Genomic DNA, 18,810 nt, shown 5'->3' on the forward strand with positions numbered 1-18,810 from the left:
GTGTAATCCTGAGCAAGTCACCTAAAAATCTCTGAACCTCAGTTTTCTCATCTGGAAAATGGGGATAATGTATGGTATCTACCTAAACACAATTCCTGAGGAAACTGCTCTATAAACCATAAAGGGATTGATAAACAAGAGTCATCATTTTTTTGTTAATGTTACACCCGGCTTAATGCTTATTAATTTCTCACAAGCTCCAAGGAAGAGCCTAAACATTTAAGTGAGTGAGCACTAAGGGGAGTTAGTCAGAGACATGGCATATCAGATCCAACCCCCATTCCTATCTGAAGCCTAATACTGGGACAAAAAAATGAAATGTGCAATCACTTGTGCATACAGCCCTAAACAAGTGGCAGCTTAATGAGTGAGCTCCAGGATTCCCTTACCCTACAGGTGCTCAGGTATATTCCTCTGTACAATGAAGGAGTTACGATAAGGAGAGGATTCAATGATCCCGACTATTCTTTCCAGCTTTGAGTCCCAGGTCTGATACCTGAAAATTGATTTTTTTCAGGTCAACATCAAGGAAATGTGGCCATGAAACAGTATAGAGAGTCACTTATCCTTTTTCAGAAAATCTTTAGGGAGTCAAATTTCACATGGAAGACTCACATTCAGCTATTAAGAAAGATCAGAGGAGACAGAAAAGAGGAGGGGAAAAGAACAGAAGGAATAAAGAAGAGGGAGGAAGATCGCCAATAGAGGTATGTATCAAGTCTTTGGGCTCCCAGGCTAATGGTGATCTGAACATCGCTGTCAAAATAGGACCGAATGGCTAGCTCAGTTCTCTAGACCTCAGACCTCAGTTCTCTAGAACTCCTTTTAGGCATGCTTGTGAAGGGAAGGAGGCTGATCTGTGACTTGTCTCCATAAACCCAATTTTACACATGGCTTGGAAATGTTTATTTCCCTCTGCTGTGGGGAAAAACAAAATAAAACATCCTTGGGATAATATTTGGGGGTGAGGGAAGGAGCATCCTCTTGCTGGATGTTTTCTTCTTCTGCCCTTCCTTGAGGTCACTTAGGAACCTAGCTCCATTTTTATTTCTGGAGTCTTCTTTTTGACGGATCCCAAGAAAATCTTCGGGAGACCTTTAACTTTCACATTTCTTAACCTTGGGGCTAAATGACACATTATTAACTTGGACTGCTTCATGTCTGCTAATTAGATCAAAACTTAGACATTTGTTTTCAAGATGATTTTTATCCCCACTGATACTAACTATTAATCCTATCAGCATTCCACCTACCATTTGGAAGTTGTGAGATTCAGGTCTCCTTGGTTCATGGTTTCTGGAAATGAGAGCATGCACAGGATTCTCAAAGCCGTCAGCTTTTCTTAATGGTACATGCTCTTCACAAAGAGTGCCATAGAAGGCTGAGAGTCTCTTTTTACAATATTCAGTTGAAAATTCCCACAGAGCTATGTGGCATGAGATAAACCCTGGGGAAATTCTCAGCTGATTTACCCCAGGATGAAAAATATATCCCTGTGTCACAAATCCTACTGCATCTAATTTATCTGTGCCACTGAAGTGATGCAGGGATATAGCCATACACTGTCAGAGCTAAAAGGGACCTCTGGAGTAATTTAATTCAATCCTCTCATTTTATAAAAGGAGAAACTGAGACCCAAGGAGGGAAAGGAGGCTTGCTCTATGTGTAGATAATGAGTGGCAAAGCAGAGACTAGCTTCCTTCAAGGCTCAGCCCAAGTGTCTTATCAGCTCCTAATTGATCCCTTCCCTGACTTCCTCCTCTGCTGCCAGCAACTCTTCCTTTCAATGACCTGGCATTTATTTTGAATATGCCTAGATGGACACATGCTGTTTCTCCAAAAAGAAAGTAAACTCCTTGAGGGCAGGGATGCTTTCTATTTGTCCTCTTTATATCCACAATGACTAGCACAGTGCAGCATGCTGAAGGCACTTAATAAATGCTTATGCATTCATTTAATTCAATTCAACAAACATGTTTGCATTGCCTCTTGCATGCACACCTCATTTTTATTCTCTTGTTTGCTGGATATCTTGGCTGGTTAAAGAGTGGCCTTAACAAAGCAAGGGATGTGGGCTCAAGCTCCATTAAGGTCTGATAACTTTGCCCAGAGACAAAGTGTTCCTCCAGAGCCATGAACTCCAGAGCCCTCCCCTAGCCTTCCCCTACTCTAATACTAATTCTGGCCAGCCTCTTTCCAAGTAGGAGGGTAAGAGGTGGTACAGAGTGCCACAAACCCAACCCTACTGCTACAAACCCAATTCCAAGTAGAAACACATAAAATGTGCTATCTTTGTAGAGGCCCCACACATATACACATTTGATCTTTAAATGTAATCTTGGACTGCATGCAATAGAAGAGTCCTCAGGTCTCTGAAGATTTCTTACCAGCTTACAAGCTCTTTTGCCTAGCCTTCTTAGCAATTCTGTTTAAACCTTTCATCCAAACTCATGCCCTTTATTTCTGAAAGGCATTCAAGTCTCCCTTCAAAGAAAGGCCAAGGATTTCTGAAGCTCTTGAAAATGGGTCCAAAGGGCCAAGAAATATGGAGAAAGGGGAAGACTATAGCACTTATCAAGTTGGAATCTTCTCCAAGGCCATAAAACAATAATTTCTAACTAGTTTTACATCACACCCTATGGCTAGGCCTTTCCAGCTTTCAAAGGACACCCAGTAAGATGCTTTTCGTTCAGATTTTAGGTGTCAACATTTTTTTGAATGTCCTCGGTTTGATAAGGTAATTCTGGTAAGTATGTCCCCCAACCATTTGGCAATTTGAAAATAATGTGTTGTTAGGCACGACCTGATTTGAATTGAGCACTTTGTAATCATTTTATTTATTTATTTTTAAAGCAATTGGGGTTAAGTAACTTGCCCAAGGTTACACAGCCAGTTATTTTGTGTGGGTGTTAAGTATCTGAGGCCAGAACCAATCCCAGGTCCTCCCAACTCCAGGGCGAGTGCTCTTACTCACTGTACCACCTAGCTGCCCCCTTTGTACTCATTTTAAACATTTTTTTTTGTTTTGTCTCTCTCCACTCACATTCATCTATTAGTATATATATACACAGAGTCAAACAAAGAAATGACAAATGAGAGACAGAGAAGAGAGAGACAGAGAGATGCACAGAAGTGCAGAGAGAGAGAGAGGAGAGAGGGAGGAAAGATAGGGTTGGGGAGGAAGAGGTGAGAACACGGCCCATTGCATACTAAGCTTACACTATTACCCCCAACTACCAGCCAAGAACATTCTCTGTGAGCTGTGCTTTAACAGTAGAGATGAGGTATAAAGAACAACCCAATCCACATATTCTTCTTCCTAAGGACCAAGATTTATGAGAAAGCACATCAGGTTAGAGGAGAAGTTTGTTTCCATGGACAGGGCCAACTTTATAAGGTGGCATGGTCGTCTTGTATGGTATAACATAAGGTGTATCTCCTGCTTCTCAAAATGCCTCCCTGACCCTGCTCAGTGATTCCTGTAATTCTATAATTAGTGGAGCTTTATTTCTTTGGTTTAGGACTTTGTCCCTTGTTAAAATGCAATCACCTACCGGGACAGGTAACATATACAGCCTTATTCATCATTAATACTGCAGTGTGAAACACTATAGCAAATCTCCTTTGAAGAGACTGATTCCTTGAAAGAATTGTTGAAGAGGTATTTGTTCAACAACTATCTTGATTAGCTAGTTGATAATTAGAGAGCTGATAATTAGCATCTCATTAAAGCTCTTCATCTCTGCTGTGGAGGATGTCCACATGGAAGGCCATTCCCTACAGAAGAGCGGTTCTCTACTGATGGGGAGTGAGGTCCGCTAGATGCTCATTGGCAGATGACCCTCTTCTGACAGAAAAAACAGTGGAACACTGCAGGTCCTCCAAAATAAGATTCACAACCACTCAAAAGAATTTCAATGAACAATCCATGTTTAAATAAACAGGTGTGCAAAAAATGCCTCTTGTGTAGATTAGGAAATTCAGTTGCTTGGACAGCTCACAGAGCTGGTTCATCAATACATCTCTCTTGGACTGACCATGAAGATAGGTAATGAGAGGGGCCAACAAGTTAATATGGAAAAGACAGAAGTTTGGAAGGCATTTGGGAAGAGAAACAGAGCTTTTAATGACCGTAAGGCTTCTTCCTGAAATGCAAAAGTCAATGCTTACAATACTAATGTCAGGGGGGATGGTGAGTGTGCACAGCATACTTGGCTGACATACAATCTCCATGTGAAGAGGCAGGGGAGTCTGCTTCTGGAAAGACGTGGGGACATGTAATGAAGGGGTCTTAGTCTACAATGCACGGCACGCACACACCTGGAATTCTCTCTCATCTGCTAGCCATGTGAAAAGAGAGAACTTTGAATGGCTGAACAGCTGGAAGTGGGGTTGCATTCAAAAGGTACTCATCAGCCCAAGGGGGGCCTCATTCCTCCCTGGCTGTGTACAAGAAGGCCCTCACCTCCTTACTAAGCCCCAAGTTTGCCCACATTGTCATGTGGCCTTTGAGTGCACAGTTCTGTTGTTTCTGTATCTGGTTTATTTTTCCTGTTTTTAGGTGAGAGAGCACTAGAAATGACTATGACCTTGTGAGCTTCAAAAGGCCATGAGAATGAGCCACCAGAGGTCTTGGAGCTCAAAGCCATGCCAGGATCTTCTGGAAGCCAGGTAATGATGAGTGAAATGTCAATTGACCTACAATATCTAGTACAGATTGAAAGCAGCCAAAAGGGAGATATAGCAATTCCCCAATTGGTTATGGTGAGTTTGGACATGATGTGGCCAATGCTCTGTAAAAGGGGGGAAGAGAATAAACATTTACACAGTACTTATTTTGTACTATGCCCTGTGCTAAGTGCTTTACAAATATTACCTCATTTGATCTTCACAACCACCCTGTGAGGTAGGTGCTATTATCCCAATTTAACAATTTAGGAAACTGAGGCAAATAGAAGTTAAAGGATTTGTTCAGGGTCACACAGTTAGCAAAGTCTGAGACTATTTTAAAAATTAGGCCTTCCAGACCCTGGAGCCAGTGGTCTATCTGCTGCACCAACAATATGCCTCTAGTGTGCCACCATAAACTGCTGAGTTTGAGCCCACTCTCCCCAGGGGGAGAAGCAGTAGATGGAAGCGTATACACCTATGCATTGGGGTGGGTAAAGATCATACTCCTATTCTTTCCATGTCTTCACAGTAAGTATCCCTTATTAAAAAAAGATAACTGATATTAATTAGTTAAATGGAATTAACATGATAACCACTGATGGTTAACAGTGAGGAGAACATACTGGATTGGGGCCATGAGCTGACGTCATTAGAGAAAAATACCCCTGACCCCCTTGGGGTGATCCCTAGAATCCTGAGAGAGATGCAACCATCCTGGCCCTAGGAAAGAGAGCCCAGAGTCTTGCTCTAGTAAGAATCTTTCACTGAAGCAATAGAGTCAAGACTCATGGAATAGCATAGTCTTAGAATAAAAACTGCATGTCCCTCAAAGAGCAATGTAGAACTGTATGAGTATAAGTAAGGTACAGCATATTGCCCAAAAGATATGCTTACAAAAAGTGGCATAAAAAATAACAGATTTATGAAAAGAAAAGGAAGTAAACAGGCCATGCAGCAGGAATGAGGGGTTAGAGAGGGACAGCCTGTATGTTACAACTGGTACCTATATAACATCAGGAGACTTAAAGGAAGGCCCAACAGCCTGTGAAGGATTTGTGGGAGGGCATGGACAAGACTTACTCAGGGTGAGAAGGCATGTATGGCCTACAAGTTGTACTGTTGGAGGAAAGTCTCACAAAAATGAGATCACTTGATCCATTAAAAAACTTGAGAAAGTTTTAAGGGCGGCAATGGGGAAGAAAGCGGTATGTGGAAACACATTAGGGCATGGGACCTCTGAAAAGGAAAAAGGAAGGGGTACCATAAAGGAAGATGAAGACCACTACAAACAACTTTGTTTTCTTCCTAATGGATAAGCCTGGCAATGCAATGCAACAAATCCAACTGCCTCACATTGGCAATGAACCCATGACCTTTAGACTCATTGCTATTCTGCTCTAAAAGACTATATGTTATGCTAATTTGGATATCCCCACTTTTCATAGCCCCTTTCTCCTGGCTCCTTACTTTCTGCCACCACACCCTCACCCTGCCCTCCCCCCAAATAAGAAAAGGAAAAATTGTTTTAGTAAAAAAAAATACAGAACTTGTCCAATTGAGCGTTTATACAGATTGGAGACATAGCATTAGATTTTTCTTGGTGGTTTCTGTCCTATAATTTTATGAGTTCGCTATTTTCTTCTAGTCAAAAGACCTCTTTAAACTAATTCTTCTTTCTTTGTCACTGATTATTTTTTCTACCACTCTTAACCTTGATAGCCCTTTATATTTTCAACTTGAAGGGACCTGGTGTTTTATGGCCGCACATAAGTCCTTTGCCCTAAAATGCTGAAGAGTATATAGTAGCCTGGCAGCAAGGGCGTCAGGGAATTGTGGGTCAGTTTAGCTGTGGCCAGGCCTTGAATTGGAGAAGCCCCAAACAAGCAAACAGCAACTAAGAAAGAGGTTAAAGATACTAATGGTTTGTTTGGGTTTTGTTCAGTCTCAGAACAGGTTGTGTTTTGAGCATGACAAAGAAAAGACTGACTTGGACCATCTGGCTGCAAAACACTCATGCAGCTTCTGGGCTGGTCAATCCAAATAGCACCAACTCAGCAGGAGCTTATACTGTAGTGTTTGAACCTGGAATTCTGGTAGGAAGTGAGACTGAGGAGTAATGCTTACTCCAAAAGTGTTAAAAGGATCCTCTTGGGTCGAACTGCAGTCATCAACCTGCTACACACACACTCAGACCAGCCTGACTTCTGAGCTCCAAGGATGTCAAAATTGCCAGGCTTTAGGGAATGTGAATTTACCACTCTAGACCTTACAGAAAAACCATCTTACCCCAAATTTCCCATTCGCTTTTCTAAGATGATAGCATTAAGAAGGGGAACAGAGCTTAGCTATCACCTAATCCCACCCTCTCACTAATTTATAGGTGAGGGAAAAGATCCAGAGAAAGAAGAACTTGGCTTGAAGTCACACAGAAAACTGTAGGGTCATTAGAATTGGAAGCCAGATCTTCAGATTCTAAATCAGAAGCTCTTGTATTCAAACCTTACTTTCTCACTGGGCTGTGTATCTCCCTTGCTAACTGCTACTGTGGATAGGGCGTAATACCACTTTCTATCACCTTTCCAATGTGATTTTCCTATAGTTTGATAATTTCACTAATTTCACAAAGTCTTGTTGGATATAACGTGTACAAAAGATGATATCTGGTGTCATGTTATTTCCTTGCTTCATATCAACATCTCATTAAAAGTTCAAGATCTCTGGGAATCTACATTTCTTCCTTAAGTAAAAAGAAGAGACAAAACGGAATGAAGGCTTTTGTCTATGATAAACAATGGGAATGTTCTCTTTGTACAGAACCAGCAAACTGGCCCTAGGGCTGAGTGAACAAAACCTATATGTCCTCTGTAATACATAGCTGAGCCGATTAATCAGATAATGCCCAAACTCCATGTTATTTCACTACTTGCTAGACAAACTTATTTCTGCACTTGTCTTCCTCATCACGTTTTGTGCACCTCTGCTTATATTAGTGAAACCAGGCTTCTGTGTCCTTATCATTTGCTCAGGACACAAAGCCTCTTTAATACAAAGGAAATGAACTGGGATCAAGAGTTCTTTAGAAAGCACTAGTCTCATTGATTTCCCATCTGTATATCCGGTTTGGAATTTCCTGCTGCCAGAGCCAACCTGATAACCAGATATTTGTCAAATGCCACACTAGGTATGTCTCAAGGTAACTGCCTAGATTAGAACACGGGGATGATGTGTTCCTGTTGGACTGGGCACGTGCAGAGACAATATCACATGATAATGTAGTCTGACAGCAAAATTACAGGCTCTGGCTGAACCTTAATATGTTCTTTTGATCACAGAGCAGGCAGCCCAAGCTCTGTGGGAGAGTCTTGAGAGGATGTGCCCTCTACCTCCAAAAGATGAGGTACAATGAGAACCAGCTTTAGTTTCTTTAGCTATAATTTAGCTATAAAATATTCCAAATAATACCTCACAGGACTGTTGTCAGAGTCAAGTGGTTGCAAAGCACTTTGCAAATGGCAGCTTATTAGAAAAATGGAATGATTTGTCTGCAGTTACACATCAAACAAATACTAGAGCAAGGCTGAGTGTATCCATTTCTCCTGCCTCCAAGTCTAAGAATCCTTTCAACTTAACCTTCCAGAACCTCTAGGTCTTACTGAAACTGGGCTTTACAGTCAACAAATGACTACAAAGCTCTAGGGTGGAGCCATATTTGCAAGGGAAAGACATTCTCTGGTGTACTCTTAGGATGGGCTCATCACTTGGTCAGCCAGTGACTGATCTATTTCAAGCTTCCTAATGGGGCTGCTTGAAGCAATAATCACCTCTGCTGAAGATGGGGGCCTTACTCCTGTTGTCCTAAACATTTCTTCTTCTGTGTACCTTCTAATTCATACATCTTCACCACAAACCCCACCCTGGCAAGGTGCACTGAAAGGAGTGGATAATGCCTGGGGGTCCCCCAGGCACAGAATGGATATTCTAGGTAGGGTGAGGAAGGCTGTGGGAGGGAAGGTAGATATTCCTTTAATGAGATGAGAACTGCCCATTTTGGCAGAGCCAGGTGAACATTCTTAGATGGTCCCATTTCTACATCTTAAAATGGACAAAGACACCATATGTTCTGAAGAAAGGAATCTTATTACGTCCCATTCTTAATCACCTTCAGAGTAAGTATGGCTTAACAGATTAGGCAGTGTAAGTTTAGAAATACGTCAACACATGTGCAAGTAAATATGTATAGAAACTGACTTGAACACGAGTTCTTCCTCATACAAAATAATTCAGATTATTTAGAAGGAGGACCTAGAGACCTGGGGGGAAACTTTTTCCCTACAAGGAAGACGAAATTTTGTGGGACAAAAGTCTCCTAAGCATCCTAATCACCAAATCACCGAGTCTCTGAGTCCATGGGCTACTCTTTTATAGCTCCTTAAATATGGAACTTTAAAACTTTTCCAGAACTTTCCATTGATTCCTCCTGTCTAAGCCTAGGATGCTAATGGAAGGTACCTCAAGGAGATGCCAACCTCATCTTGAGCCACCAAAAAGCACTCCTGATATTTAGTCCCTATCACTCATTGGCCTGAGAAATCATCCCCCTTATCTTAATACTCTCCATCTAGTACATAACTATCTGAGTTTCCAGACAAAATAAGTGCAGCATTTGCCCTTCATTCAAAATGCCTTCTTTCTAAGCAATGGGTCCCAGCCATATGTTTACAGCATAGTTATGGAGAGCAGGAGAGTTTATCTTTAATTTAGAAGTTGTGAAATGCTACTATACACAGAAGGTAGCAAACTTAAGAGACTGCCCTACCTTAAGAAGTGATGTGGTCTGCGTGGCTAGGTGGCACAGTGAGCAGAGCACTGGCCCTGGAGTCAGGAGGACCTGAGTTCAAATGTGGCCTCAGACTTAACACAAAAACTAGCCGTGTGACCTTGGGCAAGTCACTCAACCCCAATTGCCCTCCAAAAAAGAAAAAAAAAAAGAAGTGATGTGGTCTGAACTGGCTAAAAAAATTTTAGGTAAATTCATGGATCATAGATCTCTAATAAGATTCCAGCTACACAGCCATGAAATGGCAGATGCCCTCAGGGTGGGTGCTAGGAAGCTGATGAATTCACTGGTAGTTTGGAAAATGTGCTACCAAATGCCAGTCTAATATAGAAACAGCCATCACTGTCATCCATGGGGCAGAAAGAGAGAAGAGGAAGGAGTATTATGGAAGCATGAGACCAACTGGATAGAAAACAGCCAATTATGTAGGTTGGAGTGCTAACTGTAGTTCCTTAGCATCTCATCCTGACTCATTTTCAGAATAAAAACGTTCCAGTCAAAAATGTTCCCCCAATATTTCAGACGAAAAATGCTACGTTTTAGATATGGAAACCTGTGTGTTTTGTAGACAGGGATTTCAAACTAATTATAGCATTAACACAATTTTTGGGATGGCTATTTGCAATGCAAATCTCTGTGACTTAAGCCAAGCAGAATAAAGCAAAAGATACACTTTGACACATACATAAAACATTTAGACTTTTTTTATTGCTTTTTGGAGGGCAGTTGTGGTTAAGTGACTTGCCCAAGGTCACACGGCTAGTTTTTGTGTTAAATGTCTGAGTCCAGGGTAAAACATTTAGACTTTCAGAACTTTTCAAGGGGCAACCAAACTGCTTGACCCTTGGGCAAGTGTTTTTTTAATCTGCTTAACCCAGTCCAGAGTCAACATTTCCAGTGGTTTTGTTCAGCACATCTTTCTGCAAATGGGTAAGTTTATGTATATAGCCTACAGCACATATCTCCTAGGTACTTCCAGGTCATTTACATTGCTAATGCTGGGGCTGACCCCAACTCATCACTATCATTCTACCTGCAGAGTTGGTAGAGTATTTTGACATATATCACCTATTTCCATCATTCCTTCCAGACAGTATTAAGAATCTACCATTTAAGGGGCAACCTGAGTAGTTGCCAAGTAAAAAGTTCATCCATATAAAAATTCAGTTAGGATGCTGAGTCTGAGGCAAGCATCCTTCTCTACTCAGCTCCCAGATACTGCAGACAAAAGTGCTCTCCTGAGTTACTATTATCTCTTAGGCAAACTTCGAATTCGAGATAAATTCATGAATAAAGACATCAAATATCACTAGGTCATCATTGCTGATGCTCTCCTCAAGTTTTGATGAAGCACAATAACCTTGCCTTCTCTTCACACATGCTCATCTGTCTTTTGGACTGCTACTACATATGGTATATTTGTAAATCCAAGCAAATGAGCTTCTGACTGGCACTGATACGTCATTGCTGCCTGGATGTAGGAGAGGATGAAAACTAAGCACTTCTTTGTTTATTCCCATGGAAAGCACTGATGATTTATGGGGAAATGATGACAAAATATGTTCCATGATCTTTTTATATAATCAGTATTCCACATCTGACTTTAGGTGGTGCAGTAGATAGTGTGCTGGGCCTGGAGTCAGGAAGACTCAACTTCTTGAGTTCAAATTTGACCTCAGAGACTTACTAACTGTGGGTCTCTGGGCAAGTCATGGAGCCTTGTTTGCCTCAGTTTCCTCATCTGTAAAATGAGCGGGAGAAGGAAATGGCAAACCACTCAACTTTCTCTGCCAAGAGGACCCTAAATGGCCTCATGAAGAATTGGACATGACTGAACAGCAAAAATATGAATTAGAAAACTTATTCATGGGAATTTTCATTTTTGCTGACCCTGAAAAGAACAATGGATATATAGGGAGATTGGGCTCGATAAATATCTCGGCTCCAGCCCATCTGCTACTGAATTTCTACTGCCTTAATGACAACCAGATATGAAACCATAATACACAGAATTGGTATCTCACTGCTATCAATACAATTTCCCCTAGTGGACTGAAGGTAGTACAATATTCAGCTATTAGTATCTAAAGGTTATGTCGAATGAATAATAGAGCAGAAGGGAATTGCTGAAAGGAATTTACATAGGCTAAAGAAACACTAAATAGCTTGGTGAAAGAGGCTGATCTAGTTATAGACGGGCTACAAAAGGGGAATTGAAAAAACAAAACAAGACGACAAATCTCACAGACTCAGTGGGAGTCGAATTCTGAAATATAACAACTTTTGTCTCCAATCACAGCTATTTGAAAAAACTCACCATGTGATCATTATTAATGTAGCCTATCTACCATCTCAATGCTTATTTACTAATTCTCACTATATGTGAATCACATGGTAGGAGAAGGTTGGGGGGAAAGGGGAAGTTGAGTAGGATGTGCAGCTTGGGCCAAGAGTTTAAGTCATTTGTTCAAAGCTACGTTCTGTACAGTTACTGACCAATCTGAGAATTAAGCCTATAATGCCTCTTCCTGGGTCACAATGTTTGCTGTTATTGTATTTTAACCACGCTGAATCAAGAGTACAGATATTTTGCCTGGGCTTTTGGCATGTCTAGCAATTTCAATGTAAATTATTAATATTATTTTTATATACCAATTCCTCTCTATTGATGAAACCAACTGACTGCATTTATTACCGAAATAAAAATGTAGTAATATACACAATTCAGCAAACATTTTAAAGTGTCTATTATAAGCACAAGGAGCTATATTTTGAATGGCACCTACTAAGAGAAAACTTAACCAGGGAATTATTTTTATATAGAGACTGACAAGCGAGTTGGCTGTAATGTTTACTATGTTTTGGGGATGGTCACTTATTTTTAATACTTGAACATTTCAATTTTTGCCACAAAAAGATTTACAAATAATGAGTAGGTACAAAGGAAGTTATATGTCATCAACTTTCCCTTTAAAGGTTTAAAGAACATAGCACACAGGGGCAGTCCATGGATGCCTTTCACTGTTTCCATTTTCTTTTGAGAAATGATCAAACAACCAAATTTAATGTGTCAGGATTGGAAAAAGAAATTTGAAGGTAGTAGAAGAAAAAGAAAGGGTCCAGTTTTAAAAATGGTAGAGTTATAGTCTTAGCACAGTTCATTAAGATGTGTGTTTTGCCCTGAGAGAAGATAATTGTTCCATATGTTAAAAGATCTACATATCTATCCCATTACTAATCTCCAGAAATATGACATTTTCCAAAATGAGTAGGGCTCAGTGAAATGTCTTTGAAGTATAGCACATTAATCCCCCTCCACTAAGAATGCTTTATATGTATTTATATATGTGCATGTATGTATGTATGGACAATATATGCATGAGTATTACCCATGGCTCTGCCCTCTTTATTCTGTCTCTACACTCTGATTTGGAGACTCTCTCAGCTTCCAACATTTGAATTATCTACGGAGATGATTCAAATCTATATGTAGAGTCCTAATCTTTCTCCTGAATATCAGTCACATAATTTCAGCTGCCTGATGGAGTGCACTCCTGGATGACATATAGCCACCTCAGTCATTATGTCCCCAATACATTCATTGTCTTTCCACCACACCTGCCCTTCCTCAAAACTTTTTATTTCTATAGACAGCGATGTTATTTTCTCAGTGAGTCAGGTTCAAAACTTCCAAGTTATTGATGACACTTTGTTTTCCATCACTTTCATGTCTCATCCACTGCAAAATTTTACTGCTCCCACTGTTACATCATTTTCTGTATCTATTCCTTTATCTGTACTCACATAGTCAACAGTCACTCCTGGACTGCTCCAAGTACCCCACCCTTTTTCTTTACTCCAATGCCCAATAGGTGTCAAAATCATCTTTCTAAGGCACAATTTGGACCAAAGAACCTGCGCCCCCACCCCTGCCCTGCTCAAAATCTTTCACTTCTCATCACCCAAAGCAAAAACCACAAACTTTTTAGCCTGGACTTGAAGAGCCTGTATGATCTGGCTCCCGGCTATTTTTCTGACCTGATTTTATACGACTCTGCTTCAAGAACTCGAATTCTAGCTAGATCTGACTGTTTCCTGAACTGAACACTATTTTCCACCTCTATGCATTTGCACAAGCCATCCCTCATGCCTAGAATATACTTCCTGTTCACCTCCACTTTTCATAATCACTATTCCATCCTTCCAAACTCAGCTCCTTCACAAAACCTTCCCTCATTTTCAGTACCCTCCCCAGCCTTGATTTCTCTTGCACTACACACAGTTGTGTACATATTTTGCCCAGTTAAAGCAAATGCTCCTCAAGAGCAGGTACCAGTTGATTATTGTCTTTATATCCTTAAGCACCCAGTCCAGTGCCTGACGCCGAGTGGCCTAACAAATGCTAGTTGAATTTAATAAAAAGTAAGAAAAGGCAGAAGTAACTCTCCATTATAAAAATTCCTGAGAACAAGGTAACCAGAAAATTAATGTGCTTTCAAAACACCCACTCAAGATCACAGCCAGAATTTTCATATAACACCTTTATTTGTATCATGCCCATGATTTTATTGAGCAGTTAGGTGGCTTTGCAATCGATAGAGCACTGGGCTTGGCATCAGAAAGACTCAAAATTCTGCCTCAGACAATTACTAGCTGTATGACCCTGGGCAAATCACTTAACTCTGCCTCAGTTTCCTCATCTGTAAAATGAGCTGGAGAAGGAAATGGCAAACCACTCCAGTATCTTTGCCAAGAACACCCTAAATGGGTTCATGAAGAGTTGGATACAACTGAAAAATGTTTTTATCATTTCATTCTTTTTCGAATTTAGTTTTAACACACGTCATCCCCCAAATATGGTCTTGCTCTCTGATTCTGCAGGATATATGCAAACAGTAAGAGAATCAATGAGAAGTAAGAGGATGAATTGCAAAGAGCACTAGACATGGATTCTGGAGACTTTGGGCTTTGACTCTCACTTCAGATACTTGTAACCAGGTGACCTTGGGCAAGGAATTTATTTTCCTGAGCTCTGTTTCATAATCTATAAAATAGAAACATATTAATATTGATTATTAATCTCCACCTCACAGGACTGTTGTAAAGGAAGTGCTTAAAATTTTTTTCTGAAAGAGCTAGACATATTATTTATAAAGCTAATTTTACTATGTAAGCTATATTTTCTATAAAATGTATAATGTAAAATGTTTATCAACATTGTTTATAATTTCTGAAGAAAGCAATACTGGGACAAGAAATCAAAATAAGATCTCTTAGTAATAATTTCTCAAATCATTTATATACAATAATATCTATTTTATAATAATTTTGATCATTACAGACTTAATTTTGACATGAAATTATTCATTGGAGATTTTTTGTCATACTTTCACCATTAAAATTGTGTCATTTTCATGACCAGATATGATTTTCACATAAAAGTAATGTCAGCTATGAAAACACAAGCAATTTCTATATAAATGATGTCGTGCAAGGTGGGAAAATCCAGGATTTCATTTTTTGTTGGAAAATTACTATGTATATTAGTTATGCACTGAAAGGCTAGCTAGTCTGGGGTTACATGTCAGTTGTGGAACTTATCTGATGATGATAACAACAATAGTAATGATAATCCCTTCTTATTTTAGAAACATTTTGAGATCTAATGAGTTCCTACTTGTACAGAAGTATCCAGAGAAAGTTGATTCTGCACAAGTTTCTATGTGGGAGACCAGTTCCTACCTTCCAGCTGTTTACATGGAGGGGAGTAATAGGCCCAGAGTAGGATTGGGTTTGTAAAGTTATTGGGTTAGTTTACTGGAGCCAGGGTAGACAGATTGGTAAAGCCTTTCCAGGAGTAATGTTAGCACTGATTGGCATTCTGTTCAAGAACTGTAACAGGAGAGAAGAAGGGGAGTTTTGTTGTTGCAAGGTGGAGAGAAGATGGCCAGGAGTACAGTGTGAAATAGTGAGCCCTAAGAGGTGCATCTCCATCAGAACAAGAGTCCCAGAGGGAGAATACTGAAATGAAAAGGTTAAGTCCACAGAGCATGGAGTTTTTTTGTACTGGCAGCAATGCAATTTTGTGAAGACGCACCAGAGCAAAACAGAGTAAGCCTGAAGCCTCCCCGAAATAGTAGGCCCTGAAGCAGCTCTTACCAATCTGGTTCTAGGATGCCAGGTATCAATTGGAATGATTCACATTATGACACATTCATATCATGGAAACCAATGAGATGAACTACACTGGTTATCTGGATTCTGGATAAATGAGAACTTATGACAACAAGCAAAGAGCCTGAGCTTTTGACAATTAATTTCCCCACTGTCTGGAAAAAAGTCTTGAAAAGTTGCCTGAGGCCTAGAAAAGTTAAGGGACTTGTCCTCATTTGAAGAACTCATCAATGTCAAAAATGTCAGAGGGAGAATTTGAATCCAGGTATTTCTGACTACATGTTCAGCACTCTAGGCCATGATGCCTCTCTAAACAGGAATCTATTCAATTTAATTTATTACTTATAAGAAAAACTATGCTCCCTTATTTATGTACATTTCAGTCTTATTGTTTGGAAAGTGACTAGATATCAAAGAAATGAAGCTCCCTGTGACAAAATGAAACAAACCAGGTCCTCTTCCCCAACACTTCCATTTGCTTCAAGAATAATGCATCCTCACATGTTTTAGAATTCCTCTAATATATGTTTCTTGTGTTAATTTACGTTGAAGATTTCAGGACCATTCAAGCAAGGAAATTAATGGTTAGTCAAAATAAATCCCCATCTAGAACATCACTAAGATTTGCTGTCAAATGACTGTGACTTTAATCAGGCAACTCTAAGACCACCTGCAAAATGACTCCCTTCTGAAAATCAAAGGCCTATTTCTAAGCACTTCTTCATTTTACCTTTCTAATTTATTTATACCAAAACATCATCGAACTATTGTATCACATTCCTAGTGAAAAGAAGGACTTTTTCCCCCAACATAAACCTCAAATATAAAGAAATACAAAATTGTTTGGAAAAAAATACATATGGTGGAATTTCTAATGTTTTTCCAAACTGTATCGTGAAGGGGAAAGGTACCTTTAAAAGCAGTATTATTATTTAAGAATCACTGAAAGAGGTACCCATATTTCTACAACTTGTAAGGAGAAAGGATAACAGCCTTTCAACTGAAAAGGAAATGGTTAATTTCAGTAGTCCTTGCTATCAATAAGGCTAAAATTGTGGCTTGAAGTTTTTTTCAGGTAACATTCCATACTCTGTTCGGTTCTCCTAGGGGTTAGAAAGTACAAAAATAATCGGAAATCCACTTATTTTTTGCAACTACTAATTTAGGTTCTAATTTGGGGTTCCCATAGTAGAGAAGACCCCCCCTCTTCCATGCCCCACTCAATTTGACAGAATTGTGGAAAAGCAGTAACAAAGAGAGGCAGGAAGGCAGATGCAGATAGGGGCAAAGGCAGGCATTGACTCAACTTACCAATCACATAGGCCAGCAGCAGAGCCAGGGTCACGGTGATGGCAGTGGCGCTCAAGGCTGTGCACTTCCAGTTGCAGCACCTGTAAGGCTTGTTAAAAGTGAAGGCAGGTCTAGAAAAAGTGCTTCTGGGAAGTGGCCTTGGAGGTGGAGAGTAAACCGTATTGGATGTCAAAGGATAATTCTGGCTGGCTGCACTGAAGATAGCCGAAGAGCCAGATCCATGTTTAAATAGGAAATGCCTGCCAAAAAAAGAGAAAAGATTGTGCTGTAAAACACAAGGTATCTCTTTCAAGAGCAGTAGCTGTCATGCTACTCCATTTCAATCAAGCAATCAATATTTATTAAGAGTCACTATGTGCCAGTCATTGTGCTAAGCACCAGTGATACAAAGAGGCAAAGACAGTTCCCACCCTTAAAGATCTCACAATCTATTGGGGAGCCAATCTGTAAACAAATATACACAGAGCAAGCTATACACAGGATAAAGAAGAGTAAGCAATAGAGGGTAGAAGGAAAGCACCAGAATTAAGAGGGATCAGGGCAGGCTTCCTGTAAAAGACGGAATTTTAGTTAGGATTTAAAGAAAACCAAGGAAGTCAGCAGGTAGGATGGAGAATTATCAGAGAAAATACCCAGTCAGGAGACTGAGTGTCATGTTTGTGAAAAGCAAGAAGTTTCCTTCACAATGAGAGACACACAGAGGCAGAGACAGACAGTGATGGAGAGAGACAGAGGGAGAGGAGAGCAGAGTAAAGGAGAGGAGAGAAGAGGGGAAGAGAAGAAGAGGGGAGAGAGAAAAGAGAAAGAAGTGAGGAAGAGGGTGGGCTTATCATTTTCTCCATTTAAAAAGGGGAAGAAATTGAGGTTTTGAGAGGGGAAGGGTCTCAGTCCGGGTAAACAGAGGGTCAAGATTTGAACTCAGGTCTCCAGTCTGTGCACTATGGTCTTTCTGCTTTACTCTAAAGTACATGAATACTACAAGAAACACTGGGTTATCTGGCACATCATGGAAACAGGGTGTTCCTGTTAAAGACAACATCCGGCTCAAGTCAAAAATTAGTTAATGTTGTCCCAGGACTTTCCTTCCTACAACGTGCAAGTGTAGAAAGGAGGAAGGTCAAGGTTTTCCAGCCCCCTCATCACCCAGGTGATTTAATTTCTTTGTCTCTTAGAGTGAAGTGGACTGGAGAAGATTATCCACCATTAAGCATTTGATAGGATCCACTCTATCATTCCCTTTCATCAACTCTGCCTGTACTATAGTAAAAGGTGTTTTACTTGGCACATCTCCATCTGGAAAGCTGTAGAAAGCTTTATCAATTCATATCTTTAGGTGAGGAACTTTGTTCTGGTGGGAGAGAGGCTACATACAGATGTAGCCCCAGCTATTTGTTCCTTCTCTTTCTTCTTTCCTCATCCATTTTTCTCCTTTCCCCTGTCCAAGTCTCTGTTCTGGGCATCTTCTCTCTCTCTTCCCCTTGAGTATATCTGTCTCCTCTTTCAGCTTCTACTGCCTCTATACAAAAGGGTTCTCAATGAAGCCCTCCATCCCAAATCTTCTCATTTCCATTAAGATCCCTTCCCAGATTCCAAATCCCTGTAGAAATTCTACCTCTGTCACATCCTACAGGTACCTCAAAAAAGGTTAGATTTTAGAACTCATCTTGCCCTCAAAATTCACCTTTCTGACTAGCTTACCTACTTGTTCCCCTTATTTTGTCTTTTCATTTATTTTTCAAGTCATAATTCCCCTCAAAACCCCTATTTTAAAAGAAAAAGAAAAGACTTGAAACAAATACGTGTAGTCAAAGCAAAAC

At 40.1% G+C, this 18,810-nt stretch overlaps 1 protein-coding gene across 1 annotated transcript in view; it reads right to left on the reverse strand.

The window, feature by feature from the left end:
* The window catches only part of TENM1 (teneurin transmembrane protein 1), a 782,231-nt gene that overhangs the window by 274,378 nt on the left and 489,043 nt on the right, over positions 1-18,810 (reverse strand). The window contains exon 6 of the mRNA XM_069074038.1: positions 16,994-17,232. Within this exon, the coding sequence (XP_068930139.1) occupies positions 16,994-17,232 (239 nt within the window). The remainder of the gene's footprint in view (positions 1-16,993; positions 17,233-18,810) is intronic.

This window comes from Petaurus breviceps, unplaced genomic scaffold (assembly GCF_028583685.1).
Source record: "Petaurus breviceps papuanus isolate PSGF00001 unplaced genomic scaffold, PetGlider_PUasm1.0 90881, whole genome shotgun sequence".
In the NCBI taxonomy this organism is placed as follows: Eukaryota; Metazoa; Chordata; class Mammalia; order Diprotodontia; family Petauridae; genus Petaurus; species Petaurus breviceps.